The sequence below is a fragment of the Mustela erminea genome, chromosome 8, assembly GCF_009829155.1.
Source record: "Mustela erminea isolate mMusErm1 chromosome 8, mMusErm1.Pri, whole genome shotgun sequence".
NCBI classification, from domain to species: domain Eukaryota; kingdom Metazoa; phylum Chordata; class Mammalia; order Carnivora; family Mustelidae; genus Mustela; species Mustela erminea.
This window is the reverse complement of record NC_045621.1, coordinates 35,672,742-35,695,768: the sequence shown is the minus strand read 5'-3', so window position 1 is coordinate 35,695,768 and position 23,027 is coordinate 35,672,742. Positions and strand designations below refer to the sequence as shown.

Sequence of the window (23,027 nt, the reverse complement as noted above, 5' to 3'; positions counted from 1 at the left end):
TACAGCCTAACCAGCCCATAAAGATTTGAGATAATGTGGGTATGGTGGTCAACATGGAAAACATATTAGTGATTTGATTTATGCATATATTTACAGAAAAAAAAAACTTTACAGTAGTGTGATGGGGAAAATTTGATAATATATTTTACAACAATGGAGTTCTTTACTAGAAATTCATATATAGAAAGAACAGAAGAAGATTTGAAGCTAGATTAGAAGAACTTTTCTTTAAAGGGCCGGATAGTAAATAATCTGGGCTTTGTGGTCCAGATGGTCCCTATACTCAACACTTCCTTTGTAGCATGGGAAGAGCCAAAAACAGTATGTAAATGAATGAGTGTAACCGTATGCCAGCAAAACATATTTATGGACACCGAAACTTGAATTTCATATAGTTTTCATGTGACATAAAGGGTTATTCAAATGTTTTCTTTTCCCCCAATCATTTAAAAATAGAAAAACTATTTTTAGCTCATAAATTATACATAAATAGGTGGTAGACTGGATTTAGGCTATGAGCCACCATGGTTTGCCAATCCTTGGATTAGAACAGCAGCCTCAAAAGTAAAAAAAAAAATATATATATATATATATATATATGTGATCATAAAAGAAGCTTTATGTACATGTGTGGGCAGAAATGCATGCATATAATTTAAAATATATATAAATACTTGGGAAGCACTTACAAATATTTTACTATAGAAAGAATTGGAGGCTATTAGTTTAGTGGGTCTAACCCTTTAGAAAGTGATGTTAGAAGTAAAAAATAATAGGGTGGCATTATTTGTTGAAAACTGTCCTCCACATGACGATTCTCATCTTCGGCCATGCTCTCTGCTACAGATAAACACTGAGGATTGGATTCCTCCTGAATCCACCAACCATGTTCAGAACATGTGGATCTCTAAAGTTCCTGGGACTTTAGAACTATTATCAGAAAACTTTTCTTCATTTATCTTCGATATTTTGAAGTTTTATTTATAAACCATCCATTGGATTATGGGTCAAAAAAAGCAAATTTGCAATAACATTAGTGGATCCTTGAGACTTACAAGAGGCTTCTCAAGATCAATTTCATAGATTTTGGCCTCCTCTTTGTCTACCATAACTGACTTCCACTCATTCCATATATTTCTTTTCTTTTCTTTTTTGTTAGATTTGAGCCTCAAGATGGAGCTCAAACTCATGACCCTGAGATCCAGAGTTTCAAGATCCATGGGCTGAGCCAGCCAAGACCTCTCCATCCCAAATATTTCTATTAGTAAATAGAGACAGACCATCAGGAAATTTCAGCTGAACTTGGTAAAGGGAAAATGATTTTTTTAAAATATATCCTACATATTCTTTCCCAGTGTCTGTGAAGTGATATATTCTACTGATCAGAAGCAAGTTTCTATGCATTCATTAGTCTTGGGGAAGCTTCACTCGCTCTAGGAACTATGAGCCCACTCCATAGGAAAACAGGACTGGAAAGAAAACTAACCAACCGGCTTCTCCAGGTGGTCCAGGGGCTCCAGGAACTCCTTGGGTGCCCTTTGGACCAGGTTCTCCCCGTGGTCCATAGTTTGCTGGTCCAGGTGGTCCTGCAGGTCCTGGGGACCCAGGGATGCCAGGATCCCCCAGAGGACCCCGGTCCCCCTTCTCACCACTCAGGGCCTGTGACAATGGGAATATGTTTATAGTGCTTCAGTCCAGTATCTCCTTATGTGGGTTAACCTTACCGTGACTAGGAGGACCCGATAAGCAGCCAATGAGAAAATCTTGAATTACACAGAAGTTGGCATTTGAAGGGAATTATTACTAAACTCAGAGCATGGTCTGGTTTCTGCTGTTTTGTGCCTCTTGGACTTCAGCAACATTTCATGAACTTGGACATCTCCTGAGTCCCACTGAAGGCGTCCTCTAGCAGGATGTTATACGTATAATGACCCCTAAAGCTTTGTTCACATCAGCCATTGGTTCAAATGGCTTGAGAGCTGGAATTCATGGAAATAACATATTTCTGAACTAAAACCAGCACAGTAAACCTTTGTTTGTTCTTCACCAGCTATTTTCATCATAAAGGAGGTGAAGATACAGATAGACAGTATTTGTTTTTTTTCTTATAAAATATTTTTTTTCAAAGATTTTATTTAAGCATTTGTCAGAGAGACAGAGAGAGCAGAAGCTGGGGGAACTGCAGGCAGAGGGAGAAGCAGACTTCCCACTGAGTGAGGACGCTGATGTGGAACTTGATCCCAGGATTCTGGGATCATGGCCTGAGTTGAAGGCAGACACTTAACCAACTGAACTATCCAGGCATCACATAAAATATCTTTTTGTAATTGCATAGGCTTTAACTTTGGAAATGACTTGTACACTTCAAACAAGTCAAATATGACACAATAATCGAGTTCCTCTTCCATCCTAATATGGCCCCAAATAATAAATTTGACTTGATTTTTCATTGTTCAGTATCACTGGGTGACTAACTGATTTTTGTTTTGTTTCCTTCTTCTGTAATGACAGGACATAAAACTCAACACATCACCTTCTTAATTTTTTCTTTACTTTACTTTTACTGGAACCTACAAGGTAATTAGTGAGATGCAAAGAGAAGCATCACGTGAACTGTCTTAATATTAGACCAAAGAATTCTAGACTCTGTCCCTCAGTCAGTGTAACTGCACTCACGCACTCCCAAACACACACATTGGGACATCCAGGCCCTTTGTCAGAGCAGAGTCTGAGAAACATTGAACCTGGAGCTGGGTCTCAGCTAGAGAATGTTTTGTCGTCAAACAATGTTGGGAAGACTGTATACCACATCTATATCTTGGGGAGCCACACTTCATATTCTGATACTCAAGGGTCTCTAAACGAATCTTCAGATTTATTTGCCAAGTTTTCCTGTTCAGGGTGGGACTCTCTTAACTCTCTCTTAACTGGATAACTCTGATCAACCCTGGAAGAAAGTGGTATTTCCTGGAGCAGGCTGGGCAGCGTGCCTGGTAAACTTCCCACAGATACATTGGGAGGAAGTGCTCATCCTCTGACCCCAGGACATTTTAAAATCGATCCTGGTAGGAATCTCTCATGTGAACCTGTGAGAGATTCTATCCCTATTCCACGAGAAGAGACAGAACCTACAGAAGCTTAAGTATTTTAAATAACAAAACATTTGGGGACGCCTGGGTGGCTCAGTTGGTTGGACGACTGCTTTCGGCTCAGGTCATGATCCTCGAGTCCCGGGATCGAGTCCCGCATCGCGCTCCCAGCTTCATGGGGAGTCTGCTTTTCCCTCTGACCTTCTCCTTGCTCATGCTCTCTCTCACCTCCTCTCTCTCAAATAAATAAATAAAATCTTAAAAAAAAATGACAAAACATTTGATCTGTTTATTTGACAACTCTACTCCTAAATATTCTAGTCTTTAAGCATTTATTTTGACTTAAAAGAAAAAACACTGCCCCCAAAGTATTGGCTAGAACTTTCCATTATTAATCATTTTCTGAACTCGTCTATAAACTCACTGGATACAGAGGTGGGAATTGTAACTTGTGTAGGAGACAAGGGCATTATCAACGTGGAATTTTATTTGGGCTACAAGCACCACCGAGTCCCACCTATGTGTCAAATACTATGCGTGTGTGCTGCTGTTATTACCAGTTGGGAGGACCCACTGTGCTGGGTGGCCAACCATTTTCTGAATGGAAATTGCCCAAAGTCGTCACTTCAGAGCATTTCAATTGCAGGGAAGGGAATTTGAAAAAAGTTACTCAATACTAACCGGTTCACCTTTGGGTCCTGGTGATCCTTTGATCCCAGGAGTTCCAGGAATTCCGTCCAAGCCCCTTCTTCCAGGATGCCCTCTGAGCCCAGGGTCCCCTGGGGCACCCACTTCTCCCTCAGGCTTCGATGCTTCACCTTTTTCTCCTTTAAGTCCTGGATCCCCCGGAGCACCCGGGAATCCCTAGGGCGGTACAGAAACAAGGCTGCATTGCATTTGGGTAAAGCTGTTCTTGTGCCAATCTTACCAAAAAAAATAAAACAAAACAAAACAAAAAAAAAACAAACTAGAATTTTTCAGTTTTAATGAACATGGATTTTTTTTTTTTTTTCAGACACTTTCTTTAGCCTACAAGTGTAATGTCAAGCTTTTTGGTTTCCTTTTCTCTCTATTTGCTTCCAACACTGGAAAAGAATACAGTCAGTGAATTTCAATGTAACACACAGTAATATTATTCAATATAATACAAACATCATCATAATTTAGATGACGTTAGAATGTTGGTCATTTTAACATGCATTATGGATAATTTGATTTATCTTTATATAACTTTCTGATTCACTGTAATAATCCGAATTTTAATTTGGGAATGTTTATTTGGTATCATTTACATATCATAAGACGTATCTATATACGAATACAATGCAACGGTTTTTAGTAAATTTGTACACTTACGCCGCAGTCACCACAATCCAGAGTTAAAACATTCCCATCACTCCCCCAGGTTCCCTCAGATACACCTGCAGTCAGTGCCTGTTCTCAGCCTCAGCCCCAGGCAACGACAGATCTGCCATCTATCTCTGACACCACTTAAATGTTTATAAATTCATTACTGATTCACTTATTCCTTCACATATCATACATTCAATCATTTAATCAAGAATCTATCAAATGCTCTGATATTAAGTACTCTTTACCAAGCACCAAAACTATGTGTGGCTCAACTTTATTTCCTGAGTGTGCTGTTCACCCAAATTTAACACTAAAGCTTCCAATCCATGAAATCTTACTGGAGATCCTGGAAGACCCGCACTTCCCGGGGACCCTGGGCTTCCTTTAATACCAGCTGCCCCTTGGCCTCCTGCAAAGCAGTAAATTATTAAATATTCATTGAATGCCAGCTCCGAGTAGCCAGGGTAATGCAGTAAATGAAGAGAATAAGGTGTTTTCTTCTGAGGAAAGAAAGACAATTTGTATCTTAAAACACAGAGTGCAGGGAGAGAATGCGAGTATGTAAGTGAATTAAGAGACGATGTAAAAAAAAAAAATTAAAAAAATCTTAACTTCCTAATTCTTGTCATTATAATTTTAAGGAGAAACATTTATTTGTTTTGATCATAAGAGCAACATATGCACATTATAAAAAAGAAGAGAGTAAAAAAAACATACACTTACCACCAGAGGACAATATTTGCTAAAATTTTCATGTATGTTATTCATAAAATTTTATATCCATAATGCACTGGACATATACATGGTATTTTGGAATCCTCCATCAATAAATATATCATACTTACATACTTATAGCTTCAATAAATACATACTTATAGCTTCACTTAAATGGTTGCATAGTAGCGTTTTGCATGGGTCAGCCAACATTTATTCAGCTAACTGCTATTTGTAGAATTTAGATTGTTTTTCAACTTTAGCTGTAGTAAACAATGTTATGATAAATATCTCTAGGCATTTAGTGCTTCACACTTCTCCAATAAATTAAATTCCTAGAAGTGTAAGGGCAAGACAAAATTGACAAAAATTTTTCCAAGGCTTTGGATATTCATTGCCAGATTGCATTTTACTGTACAATTTTATACTTCTTCTATGTATTTAAATGTCTCTGTAAAGTTGATCCCTTCAGAGGATCTTTTGGAAGGCTCTCAAGCTGATGTGTGAACAACTGTATATTCAGATTTTGTTTTTTGCAAGATTTGAGTCAGGATATATTTTTTGATAGTCATCCAAACGGTTTTCCTGTTTATGTATCTTCTGTGAGCTACACCTGTAGTATGCCGAATGTAGAGAAACCAGGGAAAATATGACACCGCTAGGAGGTCACCGCTAGTGAGCTGACCGCCCTGGGCTAGAGGTCCCTCAAGGGGAACGTAGGGAAATGATGATTGTTTTCCTTCTAGTCTTTCCCTCCCTCCATCTCTCCACAGCTCCTTCCCTTCCTTTTAGGTTTTTGGTTTTGGTTGGTTTATTTTATTTTATTTATTTGTTTTTCAGAGAGAGAGAGCGCACAAGCAGGAGGAGCAACAGGCAGAGCAGGCAGAGGGAGAGGCAGGATTCCCATTGAGCAGGGAGCCCGATGCAGGACTTGATCTGAGGACCCTGGGATCACGACCCAAGCCGAAGGCAGACGCTTAACCGAATGAGCCGACCAGGCATCCCCTAGTTTTTGTTTTAATAGAACATTTCACCCAGAGCCTTAGGCCCCACAGGAGCCACATGAGGAGTAATACCAGCCCCCCGGCCCCAGCCCTTTGCCCCTTCTCTCCCTCTCAGGCCCATCTCAGGGAGTCGGGGGCAGAGATTACAGAGTAGCTAAGGCATTTATGAAGGAGCAGGAAGGATTTGTGGACGACAAAGGACTCTGGCTGAATGCGTGTCCTCTATTGGTGAACACGGGGCCACACGTAGCATTTCTGCTTTGGACTGACACCCAACTTCCTCGAAGACCCTGTGCCAATGCCAGTATCTCCTGGACAGCATTAACATACAAATACCTCTTATCTATGTTGCCAGGTAGACCTTTGGATTAACCCGCTTCCAAAGGAAACCCCTGGCACAGCAGTGGAAGGTTGCCAGCCTAGAGAGCAAGGGTGTGGCTCTGGAGGAGCACGTCTGGATTTGAGTATGGGCTTTAACACTGCTGAGCTGCCATCTTGTGTATCAGCTTCCACATCTGTCAAATGGGGTTAATGACAGCACTGACCTCTAGGGTGGATGGGAGGAATAAGGCACGAAGGGAGGTACATATGATCCCTAGAACAGTGCCGAGCACACATGCGCTCTGTGACTTGAGCTCTTGTTGGTTAATGACAGATCATTTGGTGACAGTGTCTACAGACCAAGGTGATCAAAGCAGAATCAGGTGACATCACCTTAGAGGCCCTGAGTAGCCAGGAGAGTGGCACGAGGGGCAGAGGAACCCAACTAATGAGACTTTCTCTACCTCAGAGTTTCGTCTACGGCCAATTCTGTGACTGAGGAAGGGGGAGGATGGAGGGCAGCTGAGATATGAATCCTGGAGCCAACAGGTGGGGAGGAGGGTCCGGGTCTGTCATAGAGGCCGACGAGGGAAGTGACGTGGGCTCTACTTAGCTCTCAGAATATTGGCCTCCGAGATGGGTTCTTCCCTCAAAAATGGAGTTAGTAGTGAATATTGAAAAAAATAAGATTTCAGATAAAAATCCTCATTTCTTTCTTCTCATGAAAAATTGGATGATTTATCAGGGCGCCTGGGTGACTCAGTGGGTTAAAGCCTCTGCCTTCGGCTTAGGTCATGATCTCAGGGTCCTGGGATTGAGCCCCGCATTGGGCTCTCTGCTCAGCAGGGAGCCTGCTTCCTTCTCTCTCTCTCTCTCTGCCTGCCTCTCTGTCTACTTGTGATCTCCGTCTGTCAAATAAATAAATAAAAATCTTAAAAAAAAAAAAAAGAAGAAAAATTGGACGATTTATCAACACAGGGCCTAAAATGCTGCAAAGTAGCAATAGGCTGGAGCTGGTGCGGGGTGGCCCCCTCAGATGTGCCTTCCAGTTTACCAGAGTCCTCACCTCACTATTGCCTCTCATCGGTGTGCTGATTTATTGCACTGGTATCCTCCTGAAGAATGAAATAGTGCATCTGCCCTTAGCTCTATCAAAAGTGAGGACCTTAAAAAAACAGACTGAGGAGAGTTGTGTCTTTTAAGAAAAAAAAAAAAAATGAGAGTGAGTTTATTTTTTTATGGAAGAAAAATATGGTGTGGGGGGGGGCGGGGGATGTCTGCCTCACTCCTCCTAGTTCCTATCCTTGGAGGAACTCCAGTCTACAACTCATGGGGAACACCATGGTTTGCTAGAATCAGCAGCAAGTAAAATGGAACACAAGGATATGCCAGTTTTTGTGTTCTTTTGGCTTACTTTAAGTTGACAGAGTATGTGTTTGAAAATCTCTAAGTTCATGCTAACCACACATCATGACATCCAGACATCTGGTACCTTTTTCACCACTCCGTGAACTGACCCTTTTGTACTTGAAAAAACCCTTGTGTGCAAAATGTTTTACCTGGGATTCCTTTTATGCCGTCCAACCCTGGCAGTCCTGGGAGGCCTGGAGGCCCTGGGATATAAGGACATTTTATGCACAAGAGGCCAGGTTCCCCTGCAATGAGAGCATGGGTACATTACTTGTAAACCCACACAGAGTCTGCAGAAAGGACAGATGCTGTCCAACCATACAGTCATTTATTACATTAAAATTGGGGAGGTTAGTGGAAAATCATCAATGACATTGTGCTATTAATTAAAAAAAAATTCATCTTGGGACGCCTGGGTGGCTCAGTCAGTTAAGCATCTGCCTCTGTCTCAGGTCAGGATCCTGGGATCCTAGGATCAAGCCCCATATTGCATTGGGTCCTTTGCTTGACGGGGAGTCTGCTTTTCCATCTCCTTCTGCCCCTTCCCCCTGCTCATGCTCTTGCTCTCTCTCTCAAATAAATAAAATCTTTAAAAAAGTATTCATGTATTATATCAGCTCACTTTATCCATCTGACCTTCTTAATATTCTTAGAGGAAATCCTGAATCAAGAATAAAATATCTACTCTCTCAGTACTTCTCTCTTTCAGTGCAGGATAAAACTTATATTTTAGACATATCCCACAATTCATTGAATGGATGCTAAATTGATTTGCAGATAAATGAATACTTTGAGGTAATTCTCTTGGAAAAGAAGCCATCTCTGGCTATAGTTTAGGATGATTATTGTTTTGAGGGGCAGAAGCAGTGAAAGGAATGATGGTGAGAGTGGCTTGCTTTCATAGAGCAACACCACTGATGAAACCAACCTTTGGGACCATCAGCTCCTGGGATTCCTGGAAACCCTATAAGGCCTGGGAATCCACCACCTCCAGGTGGACCTTTGCGAAAAACGATGTCACCTGCAAAAAAGATACCAAAGCTAGGGTTTTGTTTCTTTATGTGTTTTTTTTTATTCAATTAGCAAGTGTTTCCATAAGATATATTATTTTATATGCATTTTCCCCATTGTTTTGGTGGTTGCATCTTTTGAAGGTTATCTGTAATTGAAGATGAAGTGTTTTGACCAGCTTCTCTTTTCTCATTACACACATTTTTTTTTTTTTTTTAAATTCTGGTGCAGCGATTCTTTGAAAGCTTGTTATCTGCTTAGTTCTCATCACAGAATCAACCCATATTATTTTACTCAATTATTTCCAATTATTCCAAGATTATCCTTTTAGAATGTTTAGGCAAAGGATCACATCTCATTCTTCTGTTATTTCAAGTACACTTAATCTCCCTAATATATTGGAGATGCTTAATATATACTCAGGGGAAACACTCTAACAGAGTATCATCTGTTTTCTTTGCATTACTTGTTCACGTCAGTTGAGTTTGTCCTTTTTCAAGAAAGCTCTTCCCAGTTTTCCACATGTGTCAGCTACCATAAAGTTAAAACAAACAGCTAATGTTCTTAAACTCTTGTGTTCTATGACCAGATTTTTTAGTCTTGTCATTTCAAATCCAGGTTGAAGGCAATGCTTCAACCTGCTTCATTGTTTCAATGAAAGCAACTGAATATTTCAAAGCAATGCCTATAGAGGCTCCAAATTTTGGAGCAACAAGGTATGAATGGAGACATTTAATTGAGAAGGAACAGGGTATGGGTAATGTTGGCTTGACTCTGAAAGGAATGTGCATTTTGTGATCCAGTTTTCTGTGTCTTTACGATGACTGGATAGTTCTCTTTAAACAGTAAAATATAATGGCAGTTTTATACTTAAGGTAGACATATATGTATACTTCTATATTTATACATTCGTATTTATTGGCACATTTTCATAGTCATTTCATACTTAATTCAACAAATATTTTGAGTACCTACAATGTTCCAGCCCTCAGTGTCACATGATGGGCTTAAAACAGCAAAGAATACACAATCCCTGACTTCAAAGAATTTTGAGTCTTAGAGGGGAAACTGACAAAGACAGGCAACCCCAAAACTCTACTATCAGGATAAGCTTGAGTGTTATAGGACGTGGGCTCAGCGAAAACATTCCGTAGGACTTGAACTTGAAGCTGACACTGGATAGACAGACAGGTGTTGCTTAGGCAAGAGAAGATAGGAAACCAGGGCCATCTCTAAGGGGAGAGATGCATGGTGTCTTGCAGAGGGAACTGCACTGCGAAAGGCACGCAAGCTCGAGAGCCCGACTACAGTACTCATTAGCTCCAAGAGCTATGCACCTCAGACCCCTTGCCGATAAAATGACCCAACTAAGCCTACATCTTGAAAAACACTTGCAGGACTAGAAATTGTTAAAATCCCCAACACAGTGAAAAGTTTTAGTTAAGTTTTATTTTGCTTTGTTTTTCACATAGGTTCACACCATAGCTTGCCAGCTTTTGTTCTTGGACATTTTATCATTTTGTTAATGGAATAATTTCTTAAACAGACATTGGCCTGAAGGGAAGCTTTTATTTTTTTAAATTTTTTTTTCAAATATTACACAAAAAGCCAGACATTTAGCTGAATTATCTTACTAACACTAAGAGTTTTCCAGATTATTCTTTTGGATCTTTCAGGTTTATAATCACACTGTCTATAAATAATAAATCCCTGACACAACAGAAGATTCTTAAGGCTCTTGGTGGGGGGGGGTGGTGGTGACTATAAAACACAAGCCCTCCCAGGTACCTTCCAGAGATGTTTAAGAGACAAAGAGTGACTCATATGTTCTGAGGTTCTGTGTACCTATCAGGCAGCAGAGAAAGGTAAGTGGCTCTGTGGGGGTCTGGAAAGGAGAGGACAGCTCCAGGAATTTCCCATCCTCTAGGCTATAGCTCAGTGATCTCTGACCCACCTTACCTGGCAGCATTGCACCCATGCCCCTGGTGCATTTCCAGCCCACATCTCCTTGCCTTGGGTTTGCCCGCTGATGCCAGGGTACAGGACACCCTGGAGCCATGGTAACAGAGGCTGGAAGTGTGTATGTGTGTGTGAGTTTGTGTGCGTGTGCGTGCGCTTAGTCTGATCCTGTGAGATACATCTTCGACCCATGACTAATAGGAATTGGTGGATACATTCTTGCTTCTTGGTCCTCTGGGACAGATTGTCCCGAAACAAAGTTGTAGCTTCTAGGAAGATACTCTCCAGGGACCAGACAAGCAGTTGCAAAATTGACCAAGGTCAACCTGAAAACCATCCCTCCCTGTCTGTTTCACTGTCCCTTGTCCCTCCCTCCCACTCTGCCCTCCGTGGGCGCTCAGGCTGAAGCTTTGCTGCACGAGCCAAGTCTTCATTCTGCCCAAGCTGCTTTTATAGATAGTTCATCAAATGAAACAGCAGCAGAAAGATGGCCCTTAAGATCCACACACACTGCCGGCCAAGCTGCAAGTAAGGTTCATTGCCACTGATCTGCACCCATCTGTTATTGGGCACTATACCCAATAGGAGCCCCGTTAGATATCTACCTGGTGGTCCTGGATATCCCGGCAACCCTATAGGGCCTGGCGAGCCAGGACAACCCGGGGACCCGGGAGGCCCCACTGCATTCTTTCCTGGGGGCCCTCGTTCCCCTTTAATTCCTTTCACGCCTGGAGGTCCAGGGGCTCCTCGGAGGCCAGGCCTTGATGACCCTTGTAGAACAGAATCATGTTAGCGCATTTTAAATGTTTTCCTGATTCATATATATTACTTTTTTAATTGCAAAAAGTAACAAATTCTTATTAACAAAAGTTACACAATCGAGAGGTATAGAAAGTGTATAAAACAAAAAGAGAGCATCTTCTTCCTTCCTTCCTTCATCTGAGGTCTTGTTCAACTACCACAGCACAGCAGAATCCAGAAAGTTCCAGTCCCATGAGGTACGATAGGGACTTACTTAGTACAAGGGACTGAAACAGAGTTTGAGTTGCACTGTTGTCTTTTTTGTTTAAAAGGACCTCATAGGAATTCTCCGATATGTGCTGCTTTGTAGAATTTTTCATTAGCGACTAGAAGATCCCTCCTTTTCAGTGTTCAAAATGAGAAAGAGAGACTGTCCTACTGGACTTCATTCCTGCCAATCATCTTAGTTATAAAATAGCGTGGTGGGGAGGCCAGCATCTCCTGGGAGAGAAGCCTTACCAGGTGGTACAAAGCCATTTCATCTGTCTCTCTCATGGTGACAAGGATGTGAGGAGAGGGCCATTCTGGAATCCCTGAGTTGCAAACAGTGTAACTAGAAAGAGGAGAGACCTCACCACCAAAGGGCTGAGAACTGGCAGGGGTAATATCTGATTATTTCTAATTATTGAACAAGGATTTTCCCTGTAAAAGCAAATCCCTCTGGTCTCTCTTTGAGAACTTTGTAATTTTTACTCACTGTCTGCCTAAAGAAGCCTATTCATTACCTGGGGTGTCTGGTGGAGAGCAGCTCTTCCCTAATCTTTGACCAGACCTCTAAAATATCCTTTTGTATTCCAACTTCAAGAGATACCCTTTGTTAACAATTTGCTGTATATTTTTGCATGCACGTGCAAGTACACATAATACCCATTTATTTTTTTTATAATGCGATTATAAAATACATACAGTTCTGCAATTGCTTAATTTCAATTCATTTTCAGAATTATGAAATAGTTTAAACATACCACAAGGCTTAGAGAAAAATGTAATCAACAGCAGGGCTTACTTATCAAATCTTTGCTATTTTTTTTTAATTGTTTCCTTTTAAAAATGACACATGACAGCACTGTAGTTATAATTAAAGCCACTGAGGTTAATCCTTAGTCTTCCTCTCTCAAAAGGCAACCACTCCAGTGAGTCACGGATGTTTTTATAAAACATAAACATGTAAAAGTTTAATCTATGAGGTGCCTGGGTGGCTGAGTTGGTTAAGCCACCTACTCTTGGTGTCAGCTCAGGTCATGATACTGGGGTTGTGGGATCGAGCCCCATGTAGGGATCCACACTCCTCAGGGAGTCTGCTTGAGCTTCTTTCCTCTGCCCCTCTCTTGGCTTGTGCATGCTCTCTCTCTCACTCTCTCAAATAAAAAAATAAATCTAAAAAAAAAGTGTAATTTACATACTTACACAACATATGATACACTATGAAAACTACTATTTTTAACCAAACTGATTACTATAAATTATTGTTTTCTACCTCTGTGCCTTTTCTGAGCTTCAAGGCTTCTGCGACTACGCCAGTTATTGCCTTACACTTAGTTAAAACCACTGGGAAGTCAAAGAGCATCTCTAAGTAACTTTGTGTCAGCTTCCACTCCCTTTTCTGCTATGAGTTACAAACTTAACAATGAGGAAGCTAGGAACACTTTTAGATCAATTAATGAAGCATTTGTCTCCTGTAAGCAATGCAAACATGAGTTTCCTTTTTTTTTTTTTTTTTAAGATTTATTATATATTTACTGGAGAGAGAGAGAGAGCATGAGTGGGGGGAGGAGGAGAGGGAGAGGAAGAGGCAGGCTCCCTGCTGAGCAGAGAGCCCGATGTGGGGGTCCAGCTCAGGACCTTGAGAACACTACCTGAGCCAAAGGCAGATGCTTAACCGACTGAGCCACCCAGGTGTTCCTTGCCCCATGATTTTCCTTTTAAGACCATTTCTATTGGTGCCCCCAAGAAACATGTACATACCAGCAATTCCAGGAACCCCAGGAGAGCCACGGGGACCTGCAAATCCATAACAGTAATTACTTAAGCATAAGGACATACGTACATTCCTCTCCCCCATTTTTGAAATCTTGGGTGGCCATATTATCGTCATAATATACAATAACATTATAATTATATAATATTTATTTATATAATAAATATTATAATATATAATAAAGATTTCATACTTTTTCTTCCACTTTCATATAGATAAATATTAAAAAGCTTCACTTGTTTAGTCAAACCACAGAGAAGAAATTAGTTTGAGATGCTTAGCACTCAGAAGTGAATCATCCCACCTTCCCACCTTCAAACAACTCAGCGGACATCTACTAGGAGCCTGCTCTGCGTTTGACCCTTGGTGGGATGGGGCAGATGGGAGAACGGTGAACAGCTAGAACTGTCAGGGTCCTGTGGTTTGGCCTGGTGTTGCATCTCAGGTCACTTCCAGCTGTGACAGTGCAACAGGGTTCCAATTCTCTGATACTTGTGAGTGACTTAGAGTGAACATACCAGATTTAAAAAAAAAAAAAAATCTATGTTCGTGTCTGTACTTCCTGTCCATTTATTTAAGAACACTGGGAACTTCTCCTCTTTTAAGTGAAATTCTCCTTTGAAATCTTATTTGTATCATTAATTGGCCTTAGATCAGTGATTCTTGGTCCTGCCTGCATACTAGAATCATCTAGAGAGTTTTTATAATCTACCAGTGCTCAGGGTCCCCCTCTAGACAGTTATGTCAGAATCCCAGGGATGGGACATGTCATTATTTAGAAGTTCCCAAGGATGCTGATGTGTGGCCACGGAGGAGAACTCTTGGCCTATACCTTTCTAATGAGTAAATGTGACTCTGCTTCATGGTGCCAGGAGTCAGAAAACCCAAGTTCAGGCCCCTTTTATCCCTATTGTGTGGGTTTGCTCAAATTACAGTTTTTCAGGGTCCCCGTTTTTTCTTTTGTACCCCACTGAGATTGCTGATTCTTCCCATTCCCTCCTCCTGCCCTCTGGCCACATTTGTGTTTTCTTGTCAGACTTGAACTTGATGCTTTTGCACACAAAGGGAATTTAATTACCTTCTATGGTAGAGCACCTATGGAATTTTCATATAAAGGTATGAAAATTAGGACACACCAATACTGCCACCCACGAAAACAGGGAGACCTCTCTGTTGCCCCCATGCAAATTCTAGGTCTATAAGCACATTGGCTATATGTTGCCTGGAAAGAAACACATGGAAATGGTCAGCAAATGCTTTAGGACGAAATTTATTCTCACCTTGTGGGCCACGAGCTCCTTTAGGGCCTGGTGGGCCTGGAAGTCCTTCATCTCCCTTTTCCTGGTATACATCATAATATTCTGTCTTAAAGGAAAAAGAAACAAATAGAGATACAGGATAGCTATTTATGGTGGGCTCACCAAACGCAATACCTCAATGTCCCCCCTCACACAAGAAACGGTGTTTTCCTGAATTTGTAAGTTTATGTGTTAGCAGGAATAAAGACATGTATACATGATGGATAAATTTAAAGATCAAAGTTGATGATTCTGGTATCATGATATCATATATTTCATAGGCTTTCAGTGAGAAATGTATTTTATAATGGGAATGAGCCAGTTCACACCCTCACAGTTCCATATGTATATATATATACATCCATATCGAGATATGTGGTATGTATACAGAAATTAAAGTTTCACAGGCAGTGACTCACCATTTTGACATAACAACACTTGATTTTTTGTTTTATTATCCTATTTCACTTTTTAAAAATGCTTGTCCTCATGGATTAACTTTATTTCAGAGTATGTTGGGACCCACCCATCAAAAAATACTCCATTTTGATTATTTCTTTAAATTTAAGGATACCGCTGACTTGCAATAATTAGGAGGGTTATCATGTCTAACATGTTGGGTGGACCTACTGCTGGTCTCCTATACTGTCTGGTTCCTAAGTAGAACTTCCAAGGAAGTTACTAGAAGCTGCTGAGTTATATAGAATGGAAACACACACAGCAAGCTAGGAATGCCAAGAATTTCTCTCACGTGCAACTGGCAAGTCAATTTCACTTAGAATTCAGTACATTTATCTTGAAGGAAAGAAAATGAACGTTTTGGTGTTGTTTTCTCAAATGCTGCGTGGGACCAGTTTGGCGTGTTTAAAAAAGAGGTAACAAAAGTATTGTGGTTAATCAACTATGCATAAAATCACAAAAATAATTCATAATAGTAGCAGTAACGATTATGTAATAATCATCACAAAACCTATAATGACATACGTGCCGCTGCCAACTGCTGGCTAAGTGTTTTCACAAAATGGCCCATTTCTTCTTTCCCGAAACTCCATGAAAGTGTTCTGGGACTACTTGCATCTGAATCATTGGCTTGTGTGAAGATGTGAATTTCCAGGACGCTCCTCCAGTTACTGAGTTAAATTGCTTAGCTGAAGGGGTCTGAGAACTGTGTTAGTAATGGAACCCCTCACCCCGGCTCCATGACTCTTTTACCATGAGGGACCTTTCTGTACAACTGGCTTAGTCACAAATGCCAGCTCTGTTCAGCACACTGAATATGAGAATTACTGTCTTTTCTGTTTTTTTTTTTTTTTTAAGGTTTATTTATTTTTTTAAGTGAGGGGACAGGGGAGGGACTGAGAGAGAGTGAGACAGTGTCTTAAGCGGACTCTGAGCTCAGCACAGAGACTGCCTGGGGGTCGATCTCAAGACCCTGAGGTCTTGATCTGAGAGGAAACCAAGAGTCTGACCAACTGCACCACCCAGGTGCCCTGAGAACTACTGTCTTCTAAAGGCAGAAGAGAAGGGGATACCAGAATTCAGAGCTTGGGTCCCTTCTACTCATCTCCTTAAGCTACAGAGTCACAAAACAGAGAATATGACCGCTCTGCAGTAGAGCTGATGGAGATCACACCCATGTCCATGCCAGAGAGAGGAGACTGCCTGCGGAGTTGGAGTTTGGGCAGAGGCGGTCACTGATCTTCGCTGACCCTGGTTGAGTTTCTGCTGCCTGGAAATGCAGGTTGTCATACCTGGGCCCAGCTGGAGTGGGTGGAGTGGGCTCCCTCTCCCCTGGGTTCCCCAGCTGGCCTCCAGTGCATCCCTCCTATTCTGCTCAAGGACACAAGTCAGCTTGGCCATGTCTGATTGGATGTAAGATTTCTTCTTGGCCACTGACCAGGGTGGGCATTTCTAGGGCCTTCCAGAGACCAGATAGGACCAAATAAAAATATTTGTCCATTGCCAAATGGACAAATAATGACAATAGCTATTTTCTTCCTTGGTTTGATAAAAAAGTGAATACCATAATCTCTATCTTAAGTTAAGACACTGACTCAAAATTTCCTTGATACTTTGAAGGACTTGATCAAATAGGAAATGGATACTGTCTTTAGTTACACTTACTGGACCACGAAATCCTGGAGGGCCAATGTCCCCTTTCCACCCCTGTATTGAAAGACAGTTACAAATTATGAGTACATTAACCCAAAGTATTGATTTATTTGGTATGCTTAAAAGGAAAATGCAGTTAAACAATAAATCAATGCTAAAAGTTATGTTATTTCCATGTCATGTACGAATCTCACTGATCACAATGTCAGTCAGCTTCTACCACACAGAGCAGGTTTTATATCTTTCCCACAAAACTGCCCTTTAGGTGTCTATGTAAATTTGTCACACCTCTCTTTTCCTCTTAATAAACATAACTAAGTGAGGGGACAGGGGAGGGACTGAGAGAGAGTGAGACAGTGTCTTAAGCAATCCTTATATGTATTGCAATCCTTTTATGTATTTTCAGGGCATGGTCAGGAAAGGGTGGACAAAAACCAAGCAGTTAAAAAGCCTAAGGACGGGAGGTTAGAGAGGGGATCACCTTAATGCCGTCTTCACCCTGTAACCCAGGGAGGCCCCTGTTGCCTTTGGCTCCCTGTGGAAAAGGACAAAGAGAATGGGTCAGAAGACATATAAGTCATTTTCTTCTGTGGGAAGCAGGAACAGTTGGAGCTCTTTTTTTTTTTTTTTTTTTTAATTCTAATACTTCATTAGAAGAGTTTAATACTAGTTAAAGTCATCTTCAGGATTTGGAGAAATATATCAACCTTAAACAATAAATAAAACTAAAAATACCATAAGACATAGACCATTTATAATCTTGCATATTAACAAACGTACTGGTTTGGAGAGCTGACATTGGTCCTCCAACCATCCGATGGAGTCATTTTTCTGAGTGGACTTGTTTGAATATTTTCTAACAGTGCATATACTTTTCTCTCATCCCTGATCTTTTTAGATAACTCCATAGAAACCAAACAGTCATTGTGAGTTCAAGACATCTTTGTGGATTAAGGAGAATACCTCTTTTTTTTTTTTAACATTTCATTTGTTTATACATTTTCAAGACAAAAAGTTAGGGATGATAGATCTAAAGGCCTACAAGAAGGAAGAGGAGGCAGCACATTTATAATGATGTCTGAAGGAGTGCAGACTCAGAGCAGTATAGATTTTATTATGTCTGCTATGTAAGAGGCACAAAGCCTTTGGTCTGATCAATTGTCTTTAAGCATTCCCCATTGGAATAATGACCCAAGGCCAGAGCTTGCACCAAAAAGTACAGAAACTGTGTTTAATGCTCTCTGTGGGACAGAGGTATACAACTAATACTTTCTTATATGCATACAAAAGGAGTATTTGTTTAGTTCTGTGATTTTTATATGCTTCTACTTGTAATGTTGTGGAGCTCTTTTTGAAAAAAAAATATTTATTAATTTTAGAGAGGGAAAGAGAGAGAGTGAGCACGTACACACCCATGAGTGGGGGGAGAGGCAGAGTGAGAGGGAGAGAGAGAATCTTCAAGCAGACTCCCCACTGAGCATGAAGCCCAACTTGGGGCTCAATCCCATGACCCTGAGATCAAGGCCTGAGTCAAAATCAAGAGTCAGATGCTTAACCGACTGAACCACCCAGGCACCCTGGAACTCCTTTTTGAAAAGAAAAAATAAGGTGTGCTCTGATGATCTCTCTTCACAGTGAGGATGTAACACTTCAATTCTCAAATACAGGTTTAAAAATCTATATGCTTTTGCTAACTTAATAACTATTAGTAATTCCCCAAATCCTTCTTTATTTAATGGGACTGACATTTCAACAACAAACATCAATGGGCCAAACATGTCTTTACCTCAGTGCCAGGGAAACCAGGGGCACCATCTTTGCCAGGTTTTCCCTAAAACAAAAAACAAAGCAAAAACACAAAATTTAATAAATATGGATAACTTTAATAAATAAGGAAAATGTAAATAATAAATGATCATCTCCTCTTGACCTCGGGCAAGAGAGCATGACGGAAACTTCCCACCCATCTGTTAGAAGGAAAAACTATTAATCACAGAACACACATGAACTTCTCTTGCTGGGGAAGGCAGAAGCTAGTCAGAATAGGAAATTAGGGAAGACCAATGGAAGAAAGATTGGAAATTAAGAGTAGCTGAGTTTAAATGAGTTTGATACTGCCCATCCCAGCTTGGAAGAAAAATTGAAAAAGCAGAGAAATGGACAAAAAGACCTAAAAAGAGTTCACCGTCAAATTATTTATTTCAAATGTTGGCAATTTCCTGATCCGCCCATGTGCCGATATTTGAACACCTTTGTAAAGCTGTATGGCATTGTCCCAAACAGACAGGGCTTTTGGGTGAACTATTAACAATGTCTACTTTCTGTGACAGGATTCAATATCATATTGACTGAGCACTTTTTCTTAGGAAAAAGTATTTTTCTCAATATATAATCTTTAGAGTCTTTAGACAATATATGTGTTTAAATCTTTCTAAAATAGACCTGGGTGGGTGAGTGAACCCTGGTTGCTTCTGTCTCCCCAGCTCCCATGTCACAGTGTGCCCCATCTTCTTTGGGGATCTGCCCTTCCCTCGCTGTGTGGGTCTGATGGGACTGTGGGTCACATTACGCCCCGCCACTCTGGCCTGGCCGATCCTGGAAACTTTCTCTCCTGGCCACGGTCACCTTTCCAGGGTGAGACCTAGGAGCACTCTGGGTCAATTAGAGCGATTCTCTGGGGTGTTATTAGTGGATACAGGGAGACACCCTTTCTTCTTGGAGGCCATTATCCTGAAGCTGTGTGCTGCTACTTCCTGCTATTTCTTCCCGTTGCTGCCGACGTGGAGGATCAATGTCAAAGGAGACCACAAGGTCAATACACAGAGGAGAAGAAACTATAGGGAGAGCGCTGCCCATCCTGTTTCAGGCTCTGAAGTCCTCGAAGGCTGTCTGAGCCTTGAAATCCTCAGATACTTGAAAAAATAAGTTTCATTTCCTAAATCTTTGAAAAAACGTACAAAAATCTAAGCTAGTTTCAATTGGGCATCTTACACTTGCCTCCTAAAGAGATCTGAGCATTGACTGATACAGGTTGCATATGACACTGAACTTCCAAATTTACCTGCAGGCCAGGTTCTCCAGGAGCACCCTTTTGAGATCCGTAAGATTCTCCAGGCGGTCCCTGTAATTAATAAGAGTTATGTCAAATTTTATGAATTGATTTTTTGACTCACCCTCAATTGTCATTAAGTTGTTTCTTCTGATTATTCTGTTATATTTTTAAATGTTCCAATGGTGGGTCATCTCATGTATAAGCATTCATTTAAAAACAGATGCAAAATGAGGGTTTTGGAGGGAAGGGGGTTGGGGAGGGGGGTTGGGCTAGCCTGTTGGTGGGTATTAAGGAGGGCACGTATTGCATGGAGCACTGGGTATGGTGCATAAACAATGAATCTTGGAACACTGAAAAATAAAATGAAATAAAATGAAATGACAATAAAAAAATAAAAACAAAAATAAAAACAGATGGTAAAATAGCAGATGCTGAAGATAAATTATAAGATGGAAGACAGTGGGTGGGTATACAACCATCCAGGGATTTCAGCTAGAAGAGGCTATGAAATATTCTAGTATATTCTGTGATGTCTGTGCTGAAATATTATCATGCTTTAACTAGTATTAAGATTTAAAAGGAGATCATACATCAAAATCCACACTCAGGCTCTACTTCATGTTTCAAGGAAACAGTATGACTCTGAATAACCTACTGAGGGTCCAGGAGGTCCAGATTTCCCCATGGCTCCCTTGTCTCCCTTCTCCCCTTTGAGGTCCTGCCACAAAAAGAATTTAAAGTCATTACACACAGATCAAACAAAATAATACCGCTTTTACTTGAAAAATTTCTCTGTTCAACGAATTGTATCTACAAACTACTTGCAAACCTCCTGGTAACATGACAGACTATCATTTTTCATATTCCAAATTTTATACTTGTGAACCCATTAAAACCACACTTAAACTTTTGTTGTTTTAAAGAAAGCATCTTTTGGATCAAACTATGTTAAGCCAACTTAATTCCTGAATCCGTTTTCAATAAGCACATTCAAATCATTCCCAACGTATCTTATTTTCATTTTTAATACACAGAAATTATTTTCACTGGGATCAATTAGTTTCTGAGCATGTGTTGAAAGGAGGATTTGATTGCTTTAGTCAGGTTTGTTTGTGTTCTTATCACATTTCATTGACTGTTTTTTCCCCAGTGTGAGGCTCCTCTCGGAGCATCATTTTTTTCAAACTCAAAAATTGTCCCCTGGGTCCAATCTTCCAGATCTAGATTTTCATCAAGATAAGATTTTTTTTTCTTTCCATTTCTGGCCAATAAAATTTTAGACTTCATTAATTTTTGTTGTTGTTGTTGTTGTTGTTGATTACCTCTGAGAAGTTTAGCTTTTCTCCTTAGGTCAATTTTTTCCCATCTTCAATGAGAGTTATTATTTTGGTCATATCAAATTTCACCATGTTTTGTTTTAACTCTTCTCAGTTTGGTTTTGATAACTTTTACCATTAAAAATTAATTATATTGGAGAGTAAAGGCTAGAGGGTTTATATTTTAGGAGATGAAAATGTTCTAAAATTGCATGTGGTAATAGTTGTACAACCCCATGAATACACTGAAAGCCACTGAAATATGCAACAAATAAGTGAGCTTTGCAGTATATAAATTATATCTGAATTATGTTGTAAAAATTAATTATAACTAAAACCCATGAATTTTATTTTTTAAAACAGTGAATTACATGGTATGGGAATTATATTTTAATCTAGCTATTATTAAAAAAGTCAGAACTTTAAAGAGGAAGGTTTATGTTTATTTCTTAGTTAATCCAGAGGAAAATTGTTAGTTAACCCCTTACTTTCCATCCCCTCTTCCCCCAGACATTCAGGATCAGGTTTGTGTCTAGGTTTGGGGTATTATATTATGATTCACTTTTTCTGAGCATTCATTCAGTTCTATATCCTGGTTCTTCTAGCTACCCTAGAGTAGGAGCAAAAAAGTAAATGTTCATTTTGAAAAACAGGATCACAATGTCCTTAGAGAGGAATGCAGGCCACATTGCCCTTGGGGACATAATGGCAGGTAAAAATGTCCCATTTGATTTTCACACTATTCCACTAATATCTTTAGGTCATTACTGTCTGGCTGGATCAGAGCCATATACCTATTTTGTTATCATTTATTCAAAAATACTCACCAAATCCCCATCTGAGTTAGGAACAATGTGGGGGTGGTGAGGATAAAAGGTGAGCAAAATCAGATCCAGGCTCTACCTTCTAGAATCGTGGAAGTTGCTAGCGTCTGATCTTGCCTCCGATCTCTGTCTTATGTTTTCTGGTTCTCAAGTAAAAGATGGCTAAAAAATAAAATCCAGAGGCTGAGCCTGGCTGAGAGCGCTCAGAGGGCAAAGCTTATAGAAGAGGTAAGGGAGGGGCGCCTGCGTGGCTCAGTGGGTTAAGCCTCTGCCTTCGGCTCAGGTCATGATCTCAGGGTCCTGGAATGGAGCCCTGCATCGGGCTCTCTGCTCAGTGGGGAGCCTGCTTCCCCCTCTCTCTCTCTGCCTGCCTCTCTGCCTATTCGTGATCTCTCTCTCTCTCTGTCAAATAAATAAATAAATAAACAAAATCTTAAAAAAAAAAAAAAAAGAGAGAGATAAGGGATCAGGAGACCTCCCCCCGGAAGTGAGAACACACAACCCGTGTAATAAAATGGAAGAGTTACCGTTCTGTTATCCGGGCCGGTTAGCGTCACAATGACCGTTCCTGGTGGTCCAGGGGGTCCTGTTAATCCTTTTACACCCTAAAAACAAACACATTCAGGAACGCGAAACCAAACAACATCACCTCGGTTTTTGGAGAGCTAGATTTTCCCCTTTGGTTCTTAGGTAAGAAGATATCGCAAATGACAAAGCAAACACGTTTGTTCCAGTGTCACCTACAGACTAAGAAGTGCAGGATGATGGCTATGAAATCTAAAATG

At 40.5% G+C, this 23,027-nt stretch overlaps 1 protein-coding gene across 2 annotated transcripts in view; it reads right to left on the bottom strand.

Moving 5' to 3' along the window:
• COL4A3 (collagen type IV alpha 3 chain) overlaps window positions 1-23,027 on the bottom strand; it is a 126,963-nt gene that overhangs the window by 28,394 nt on the left and 75,542 nt on the right. For both annotated transcript variants that reach the window (XM_032355023.1, XM_032355022.1), the window contains exons 13-26: window positions 22,770-22,847; window positions 20,758-20,820; window positions 20,112-20,171; window positions 18,837-18,881; window positions 17,532-17,585; window positions 17,063-17,104; window positions 14,921-15,005; window positions 13,628-13,663; window positions 11,467-11,631; window positions 8,820-8,912; window positions 8,041-8,136; window positions 4,781-4,851; window positions 3,771-3,953; window positions 1,491-1,659 (exon numbers count right to left, since the gene is read on the bottom strand). In XM_032355023.1, coding sequence (XP_032210914.1) covers window positions 1,491-1,659; window positions 3,771-3,953; window positions 4,781-4,851; window positions 8,041-8,136; window positions 8,820-8,912; window positions 11,467-11,631; window positions 13,628-13,663; window positions 14,921-15,005; window positions 17,063-17,104; window positions 17,532-17,585; window positions 18,837-18,881; window positions 20,112-20,171; window positions 20,758-20,820; window positions 22,770-22,847 — 1,240 coding nt within the window. The remainder of the gene's footprint in view (window positions 1-1,490; window positions 1,660-3,770; window positions 3,954-4,780; window positions 4,852-8,040; window positions 8,137-8,819; window positions 8,913-11,466; window positions 11,632-13,627; window positions 13,664-14,920; window positions 15,006-17,062; window positions 17,105-17,531; window positions 17,586-18,836; window positions 18,882-20,111; window positions 20,172-20,757; window positions 20,821-22,769; window positions 22,848-23,027) is intronic.